General features: G+C 47.3%; 1 protein-coding gene across 1 annotated transcript; it reads right to left on the bottom strand.

Moving 5' to 3' along the window:
* Positions 1-698: 698 nt before the first annotated feature.
* Positions 699-7,288, bottom strand: BRS3 (bombesin receptor subtype 3). Its single transcript, XM_033141992.1, has 3 exons — positions 6,849-7,288; positions 2,644-2,995; positions 699-1,177 (listed from the first exon to the last, which is right to left on the bottom strand). Exons 1-3 carry the CDS (start codon positions 7,286-7,288, stop codon positions 782-784), a joined length of 1,188 nt encoding a protein of 395 aa, XP_032997883.1. The 3' UTR covers positions 699-781.
* Between the last annotated feature and the right edge of the window lie 2,476 nt (positions 7,289-9,764).

The raw sequence follows: 9,764 nt of genomic DNA, 5'->3' as shown, positions 1-9,764 counted from the left end.
TAAAAAATAAAAAAAATCCTTCCAGTAACAAACTTAGTTGGTCTTTAAGGTGCTACTGGAAGGATTTTATTTATTTATTTTGTTTTGTTTATATTTGGACAACTTTTCTGCTGTACTTGATTGGAAGGAGAAAAATGATCATTTCCTTAATAACAATTTAAACAATTTATTTAACTAAAACAATAATATGATCGTATATGTATTCATGTTTGTTAACTGATGTGTTTAAACATTAAAAAAAAAAAACAGACTGAGTTTTAGCACACATGAAAAACTTTAAACAAATCCTTATTTCCTGATGAATAGCATTTGGACTATATTGTAACTTAAACAGAAATATATTTAGAAAGATTTTTCCTCCAAAAGCATTTTATTTTAAAAATCAAATTTAAATTAAAAAATTCCAATTTTTGGAATCAAGATTGGAAGGACTTTATTGCATATATACAGAAGCAATTTACACAGCTTAATACATTAGCAGGATTTTTAAAAAATTTGTAAAGACATTATGATTGGACCATAAGTAATTTTAATGATTTCATAATTTAAAATGGACATGCGATAGGATGATAAACAATGGAACCAGGGAAGGGAATAGGGGGAAGTCAACTCTATTTTTGAATATGTCTTATTGTTGCTTTTATTTTTTGTTGGTTTTGGAAAATTAATAAAATTATATTGTAAAGAAGCACAAAAAAGCGGTTTTACCTCTTTTCTGCACCCTGACATACTTTGATCTTGATGGACCTTGGCAGGACAATTATCCACAGGCTGGGCAGAATTAAACGCTCTCCTCTTCTTTAGTGATGCTATAATCTGTCAGCAGAGTGACACTGATTTCAGAGCCTGTGACCGACATGGCCCTGGTGGGAGTTGCACTCTGCTCGATGCGGGGACGTCGCGGAGGGGTCTTGGCTTGGCAACACAGGACTTCCTTCTTAAAATGTTGGCGGAAACTTTTGCTCAGCCAGTAGAGAGCAAAGGGGTTGACGCAGGAATTGCCAAAAGCCAGAGCCCGGGAGAATATTGTGGCAACGAGGTGGAAGGTGGATGTGTCGACGGAAGCGTAGTAAGTGAAGGAACGATAAAGGTAAAGGACATGATTTGGGAGCCAGCAGAGGGCAAACAGGCCAACCAAGACCAGCACAGTTTTGGCGACTCTCTTGCGAGATTCAATCTGCAGGGAGAAATCGTTGCACATGTAAAAATAACACACTTTTAAAAAATCTGCATACAAGAGTCACGAGCAATGTGTATGCCAGACACCGCCATCCCCACCCCACCCCCCATGTACGTTGAGAAAGGGAGCCCTCTGAAGGTGGTCTTCACCTTTGGAAAGCGCGCTGAGAAGGAAGAAGAGCTTGTGGATCCTTAAACTACTGTCAGGGAGCATTGTGAACAGATTGAGAAATGTGTGAAAACTTGGTGTAATGCTCGAGTGCCATCCAAGTCCCATACAGAGGAGAAGTGTACAGAGGAGCTCTTTGACTTCTTGCATGCTAGAGACCATTGTGTGGCTCACAGACTCTTCAGCAAATTGAAATAAATGTTAATATAAGCCTGTGTCCTCCTCGTGCAGAGCTGATGAAAACCTGAGTCTGTTCAGTCTGAGTAAACACGCAGCTCCGCACCTGTGATATGAAAGTGAATGCAACTCTGGGAGAATTCAAGAGTTGCCATCAGGATACATCTATGTTATGTAGAAAGATTTGCAGCTGCTTAACAAAGTGTTTCTGTAGACTTCTGATATTAAATATATTTCCTGTCCAAAAAAAATCTGCATACAATCTGTTTTTAAAAAAAATTAATTTTGACTAACGATTTTCCTCATTCGGGCGGGGTACAAATAAATTATTATTATTATTTATTATTATTATTATTATTATTATTATTATTATTATTATTATTATTATTATTATCTTTGTCCATGGAGTTTTCTTGGCAGGGATACTGGAGTGGCAAATAGAAGGGGAAGAAATGGAGGCAGTGAGAGATTTCACTTTCTTGGGTTCCATGATCACTGCAGATGGTGACAGCAGTCACAAAATTAAAATACGCCTGCTTCTTGGGAGAAAAGCAATGACAAACCTAGACAGCATCTTAAAAAGCAAAGACATCACCTTGCCGACAAAGGTCCGTATAGTTAAAGCTATGGTTTTCCCAGTAGTAATGTACGGAAGTGAGAGCTGGACCATCAAGAAGGCTGATCGCTGAAGAATTGATGCTTTTGAATTACGGTGCTGGAGGAGACTCTTGAGAGTCCCATGGACTGCAAGAAGATCAAACCTATCCATTCTCAAGGAAATCGGCCCTGAGTGCTCACTAGAAGGGCAGATCCTGAAGTTGAGGCTCCAGTACTTTGGCCACCTCATGAGAAGAGAAGACTCCCTAGAAAAGACCCTGATGTTGGGAAAGATGGGGGGCACAAGGAGAAGGGGACGACAGAGGATGAGGTGGTTGGACAGTGTTCTCGAAGCTACTAACATGAGTTTGGCCAAACTGCGGGAGGCAGTGAAGGATAGGCATGCCTGGCGTGCTCTGGTCCATGGGGTCACGAAGAGTCGGACACGACTGAATGACTGAACAACAACAACAACATTATTATTATTATTATTATTATTATTATTATTAATCTCTACTTACCTGCTTACGAGCGTGGCTGTGCTCTTCTGCCGGCATGTTGGATGTGCTTTTGTACAGCGCCTTAGCAATGAGAAAGTAGTAGATCGATATAACTGCTAGCGGTATGATATAAAACATCAAGAAGCACACCAGAGAATGAGCCTCCTGGATGATTCTCTCGGAGACGGGATACGGCGCGCAGGTCTCAAAGGAGCCATTTTTATCAGGAATGTGAAAGGCGTAGAGATCGGAGGACACGGCCTCTGGAACGGCTAATAACATGGAGATGATCCAGACAGCGGCAGCTTTGCAGCAGGTCTTCAGGACGGCGTCAGCCCTTTGCAGTTCCAAGGGCTTCACAATTGCCTTGTACCTGGAAAGGCAAATTAACGTCGACGTTTTAAAAGCAATGAAAGCACTGAGCAAAATCAATGGAACATCCCGTTTCCTGAGAACTGTCTCCCTGGCATTCTTTGTGCCCCATCAGACTCCGGGAAATGTGTTTGGCTTCGAAACTTTTGGAACAATCTGTTACGAATGCCTAACTCTTGCGTGCATATGGGAATTAATTCAATTGAATGCAGTCAGCTTTGCTGATCTCAGCCTGTTTGGCCAAATATATAGAGCCTTGGAGGGGTCTCCAAACTAAGGCCCAATTGCCTTCTAAATGTGGCCCATGGACAGTCCGGGAATCAGCGTGTTTTTACATGAGTAGAATGTGTCCTTTTATTTAAAATGCATCTCTGGGTTATTTAACACACCACTAGGTGGCACCAAGACACAGCGTACTTTCCCCTGCCTTTTGGCACTTGGTTTGTATCATCATCATCATTATCACTATCATATAAAGTGGGTAATGTTGTTCTTCCAGAAGCTAGCAGTTTAATCATTTGGGATTTGTTCCAAATATTCCATGTCACATTCAGCTTCCGTTATTCAAGAATCAAGAGTTAACATTTTACATATATGAGACAAATTGCTAAAAAATACAGTTGCTACCATTAACATAAAAAGGTAAAGGTAAAGGGACCCATGACCACCAGGTCCTGTCACGGACGACTCTGGGGTTGTGGCGCTCATCTCGCTCTATAGGCTGAGGGAGCCGGTGTTTGTCCGCAGACAGCTTCCGAGTCATGTGGCCAGCATGACTAAGCCACTTCTGGCGAAACCAGAGCAGCGAACGGAAACGCTGTTTACCTTCCCGCCGGAGTGGTACCTATTTATCTACTTGCACTTTGACATGCTTTCGAACTGCTAGGTAGGCAGGAGCTGAGACCGAACAATGGGAGCCTGTTGTAGGGATTCGAACCACCAACCTTCTGATTGGCAAGCCCTAGGCTCTGTGGTTTAACCCACAGCGCCACCCACACCACCATTAACATAAAGGTAGGCCTAAATCTCCAAACACAGACTGGAAATACAAAGCTTTGAAATAGTGGGAAACAGGGACATCAAAAGCTCCCATCACCTTGGCTGTTGGCCGTGCTGGTTGGGGAGGTAGAATCCAGTACCTGGTGGGGTGGGGCACAGGCTCAAATCCCATCCCACCCCCCAGGCTAAGGGGTTATACACATTGTACATTAAAAGCACATGACTTACCCTTCCACCCAAATGATCCTGGGAATTGCAGTTCACCCCTCACAGAGCTACAATTCCCAGGCCCCCCTTAACAGGTAAAAAGGGTAAAGGGCCCCCTCAAAGAATCTGGAAGCTGGTTGTAAGTTGCTTTGGGTTGCCTTGAGCAACATAAATTTAATTAATAACAACAACAGTAACTGCAAACATAGAGAGCCAGTGTGGCATAATGGTTAGAGCGACCAGGGTTCAAATCCCTCCTCAGCCATGAAGCTCACTGGGTGACCTTGGGCCAGTCACTGCCTCTTGGCCTAACCTACACCACAGGGTTGTTGTGAGGATGAATTGGGGGAGGGGGAGAGACAAGCATGTACACTCACTACCTTTAGCTCCTCGGAAGAAAAATGTGGTCTATGAAGGTAATAATTAAATAACAGTTTTGACCTCCTCACAGCATTACAATTCCCAACACCCTTAACAAACCACTGTTACCAGGATTATTTTGGGGGCAGAGGGTGGGGGACAACACACTGTAAATGCCTAGCATGCAACTGAGTTATTGTTAGAAGGCAGTTTTAAAAATGAGGGGTGTGGCGTTTGCCCCTTCCTGGGGAATATATGAATGTGCAGGAGTAAGTAAAGGGTTAAGTGGCTGACCCTAGGCGGACCAATCAACAGAAGGAGGAGGAGCTAGGGGCAGCTGAACAAAGGCAGTTGGAGTTAGGCAGTTGGTTAAGGGCAGTTGACAGTTGGTTGGTGGTTGTAAGGGTTGGTGGTGAGGTAGAGTGGTGAGCGTAGGATCGAGACAGGGCGGAGATAAGAATAAATACATACCAATGTAACTAATATCTTAAGTTTGTTGATGTTTAAAATAAACACTTATTATTTTGTTCAAATCCAAACCCTGACTGTGACAGTGATTACCGGGGGGGGGGGGGATCCTGGTTGGTGGCAGCAAAGAACTGTGGTGGCACAGGGATCAATAGACTGTGAAAGGTCCGGGGACCCTGTGTGATTGCCACAAGGGGTGATAAATACAGGGTGCCATGGCCCCTATGGATTCCTTCACTGGTGTCCCTGGGCAGGTCACTCAGACCCTCCAAGTGCCCCCTTTTCCCCAGAAACTGTCCCGGATTTACAGAAGCCATCCCAGTTTCTGATTTGATGCCAGAATGTCCTGCTTTTTCTTTAAAAGGTAAAGGACCCCTCAGGGCCGTCTTAAAGGGATCGGCCGCCCTGGTGCGACAATCCCTCGGCGCCCCCAGTGGGCCGCCTCTCCGCCCACCTCCCTCCCGCGCTGGGCGCCCCTTGGGAGGGGGGGGCGAGTGGGGGATGAGGGGTGTGGCGCTGCAAGCCGGCCGCCCTCCGGAGCCCCAGCTGGACCACTGGGAAGGGCGCGCAAAGCCCCACGCCGTTCCAGCACTACGCCCCTCATCCCCCGAGGGGTGGCCAGCGCGGGAGGGAGGTGGGCGAGCGGGGGATGAGGGGTGTGGCGCTGGAGCAGCGTGGGGCTTTGCGCGCCCTTCCCAGCGCTCCGGCTGGGGCTCCAGAGGGCAGCCGGCTTGCAGCTCGCCTGCTGGCACGTGAGTGCCCGCCTGCCCGCCTGTGGGGGCGGGGCGGGTTGGGGAGGGGGCGCCCGGTATGCCGGACGGGCTCGCAGGGGCGCCCCTGGGGAGCCTGGTGCCTTGGTGCACCGTGCCACCCAGCCCCTATGACGAGACGGCCCTGGGACCCCTGACAGTTAAGTCCAGTCGCGAACGACTCTGGGGTTGTGGCGCTCATCTCGCTTTATTGGCTAAGGGAGCCAGCGTACAGCTTCCGGGTCATGTGGCCAGCATGACTAAGCTGCTTGTGGCAAAACCAGAGCAGCACACGGAAACGCTGTTTACCTTCCCGCCTGAGCGGTACCTATGGAGGGTATGGAGTTATGTGACCCCCCCCCCCCCAAAGCCAAGTTGATTGGCAGCCCTGCATATGTTTTATTCTGTTATTATATATTCTGGAAGCTGCCCAGAGTGGCTGGGGCACCCCAGTCAGATGGACGGGGTAGAATCTAGAGATGGGAAGACCTGGGGGGGGGACCAGAATTTTTTTGGGGGAGACACCACCAGGTTTTTTTCGCCCTTCCCCAAAGCCGTCTTTCCCTGGAAAAACTGGGGTGGGGGTGGGGGAGCTTGAAGGTTCCTGCACACTTTTGTTCAGGGTCTCTCCCTCCTTGGAAGGAGGGGAGGGAACTCTGTTGCAACAGAAAAATAAATATCTGCCTTGCTTTCCATTGGATCCTGCCTCCAACCATTCCTCCCTGACCGATCAAAAGCCAAACCCCAATTTTTACAGTAGTTTTAATATTCCACACACTCCCCCCCCCCCCACCGATTTTCCCTGGAAAAAAACATCTGGGGGGGGGGGAACGGAAAAACCCTGGTTTCCCCCCAATTTTCCAATTCCCCCCCCCCAGGCCCTCCCATCTCTAGTAGAAACAGTAAAATTATCATTATGGAATGGGACGCCCCTGTTTTTACCGGAGAAATGTTGGAAGGTATGCAAGACTCAAAACTCCCGACTCGGAAGTCAGCCCCATCCAAGCCAACGCGGGAGCAAACCCCGCCCCGCTGTCAAACCCTTGGTCCGTCGCCTTCCTTCCAACTTACCTGTCCGCACTGAGCACGGTTAAAGTGAAGACGGACACGCCGACAGATGTCCTCTGGATGAAGGAGAGTAGCTTGCAGCCGATTCTTCCGAAAAGCCAGGTGTCCACAATGTAGCAAGCAGCATCCACAGGAACGCAGGTGAGCAGGAGGAGCAGGTCTCCAAAAGCCAAGCTGGTGATGAAGATATTTGGGACGGTCTGCATCGATTTGATCTTGAAGAAGACTTGGACGAGGACCACGTTCCCAAGGAGACCGACTGCAATGATCGCGGCGTATGCCACGCAGATCGTGCAGAGCACTCCCAAGCCGAGCGAAGTGTCGACTTCGGACCACTTTTCCTCCGCGCCGGTTTGATTCCCAGTGACAGGTGCCGGGTGCCCTGTTGCATTTGCAAAATCGGAAGGAGCCGCATCCATCCCCAGCGGAGGTGCCCTAGTCATTTTGCCAGCTGAGGGTGGAATTAAATTGGTCAGAAGCATTAATGATGCTAGAGAGAGAGAGAGAGAGAGAGAAAGAAAGAAAGAAAGAAAGAAAGAAAGAAAGAAAGAAAGAAAGAAAGAAAGAAAGAAAGAAAGAAAGAAGGAAGGAAGAGCTGGAAAGTCAATTCCACAATGTTTTACTCACATCTTCTTCTCGCTCAAAGCATGATAGGAATGGATGCTCGCAGATTCACTGCTGAACTGTGTGGGAGGTGTGGAACGTCTTTATCTTTTTTTATATTATAAAAAAAATATATGCCTTTCAGCAGCTACTGTGGGGGAAAGAGAGAGGAGGAGGAAATTGGGGTGGGGGTGGGGATTGATTGCTTTTTCCTCACCGGTTTCCCTGTCAACAGTACTCTGTTATTTCGATTAGGCTGGCTCTTTGCACAATTTGCACGCTGAATTGACTTCTCCATATAAAAAGTGTCTATGGGGCACCGACTGAGTGCCTATGTACCCAATATAACATTATAACGAGGGGAATTAGGGAACACCTTGTCTCAAAATAGAGGCAAACAAGAGAGACCGTGTTTAGCTCTTGCTTTGCTCAGTCCTTATATCAAGTTCTAAAAGACTTCACAAATGCAATCTCAGGCATCCTTAAAAAGGCAAAGGTAAAGGACCCCTGACAGTTAAGTCCAGTCGCAAACGACTCTGGGGTTGCGGTGCTCATCTCGCTTTACTGGCCAAGGGAGCCGACTGTTTGTCTGCAGACAGTTTTTCTGGGTCACGTGGCCAGCATGAGTAAGCAGCTTCTGGTGAGCCAGAGCAGCGCACGGAAATGCCATTTACCTTCCCGCTGGAGTGGTACCTATTTAACTAATTGCACTTTGATGTGCTTTCGAACTGCAAGGTTGGCAGGAGCTGGAACCGAAAAACGGGAGCTCACCCCATTGCGGGGATTCGAACCACCGACCTTCAGATCGGCAAGCCCTAGGCTCAGTAGTTTACACCACAGCACCACCTGCGCCCCAGGCATCCTTGCAACAGACCTATAAGGTAGGCCACTTATACCCACCTAAAGTTCAACTCAGGGAAGCCCCATTGATATTAATGCCCCAAATAAACCATGGCCATTAATTTAAATGGGTCTATCCTGAGTATGACTAACAGTTGCAACACATTGTGAAGTGAGGATTGAAAATGGTTTGTCTAAGATGACATAGCAAACTTTCTCTGGAGAAAAACCCTGGACTCCTTACACCTCACTCTCTTAGCCCAAGGATGGAAATGATGAGGGCCTCCAGATAATGCTGGACACCAGCTTCCATCATCCCTGACCAGTGACCATGCCAGCTAGGGAGGAAGAGTCAAAAGGTACCCTGGCAGTCCTCTAGCCCAGCCCCCTGCAATGCAGGAATCTCAGCTAAAGCATCCCTGACAGATGGCCAACTAACCTCTGTTTTAAAACTTCCAAGGAAGGAGAGACCACCACCTCCCAAGACAGTCTGTTCCACTGTCAAACAGCTCTTACTGATATTTAGTTGGAATCTCCTTTCTCGCAACTTGAAGCCATTGGTTCGAGTCCTACCCTCCAGACCAGGAAAAAACAAGCTTGCTCCGTCTTCCACGTGACAGCCCTTAAGGTATTTGAAGATGGCTATCATATCTCCTCTCAGTCTCCTTTTTTCCAGGCTAAGCATACCCAACTCCTTCAACCATTCCTCATATGGCCTGGATCATCTTGGTCGCCTTCCTCTGTGCACATTCCAGCTTGTGAATATCTCTCTTAAATTGTGGTGCCCAGAACTGGACACAGGACTCCAGGTGTGGTCTGACCAAGGCAGAACAGAGAGGTACTATTACTTCCCTTGATCTGGACACTAGACTTCTGTTGATGCAGCCTAGAATAGCATTCACATATTTCGCTGCTGCATCACACTGTTGACACATGTTAAATTTATGGTCTACTAAGACAGCTACATCCTTTTCACGTGTACAACTGGCAAGCCATGTGCCCCCCTTTTTATGGTCCCAGTTCTCCAATCTGTTAAGGTCATTTTGAATTCTGATCCTGCCTTAGCTACCCCTCTGAGTTTGGTGTCGTCTGCAGATGGGATGAGCATCCCCTCAATTCCTTCATCCAAGTTGTTTATAAAGACGTTGAACAACAATGGGCCCAGGACAGAACCCTGCAACACCCCTCTTGTCACTTTTCCCCAGGATGATGAGCCAGCATTAATGGGTCCTCTTTGGGTTCGGTCTGCCAACCAGCTACAAGTCCACCCCTCACAGTTACCTTGCCCAACCCACATTTTACACTACATGCAACAACATCTGGAGGAAGGGTGGATGCTGGTTCCCGATCCCTATCTTAGTCAATATCAATTCTACCTTATTATGCAAAGGTAAAGGTAAAGGGACCCCTGACCATTAGGTCCAGTCACAGCCAACTCTGGGGTTTCAGCACTCATCTCACTTTATTGGCCAAGGG

The sequence above is a fragment of the Lacerta agilis genome, chromosome 2 (assembly GCF_009819535.1).
Source record: "Lacerta agilis isolate rLacAgi1 chromosome 2, rLacAgi1.pri, whole genome shotgun sequence".
In the NCBI taxonomy this organism is placed as follows: Eukaryota; Metazoa; Chordata; class Lepidosauria; order Squamata; family Lacertidae; genus Lacerta; species Lacerta agilis.
The sequence above is the reverse complement of the archived record's forward strand: the minus strand, read 5'-3'. Positions and strand labels throughout refer to the sequence as shown.

Bases quoted from the DNA above. Each gene is read 5' to 3' on its own strand.
- BRS3 (XM_033141992.1), bottom strand. From the start codon at position 7,288: ATGACTAGGGCACCTCCGCTGGGGATGGATGCGGCTCCTTCCGATTTT. The intron at 2,996-6,848 runs GTAAGTTGGAAG...TTGCCTTTCCAG, and splicing joins ACCGTGCTCAGTGCGGACAG to GTACAAGGCAATTGTGAAGC. The intron at 1,178-2,643 runs GTAAGTAGAGAT...TTCTCCCTGCAG, and splicing joins ACAGCCACGCTCGTAAGCAG to ATTGAATCTCGCAAGAGAGT.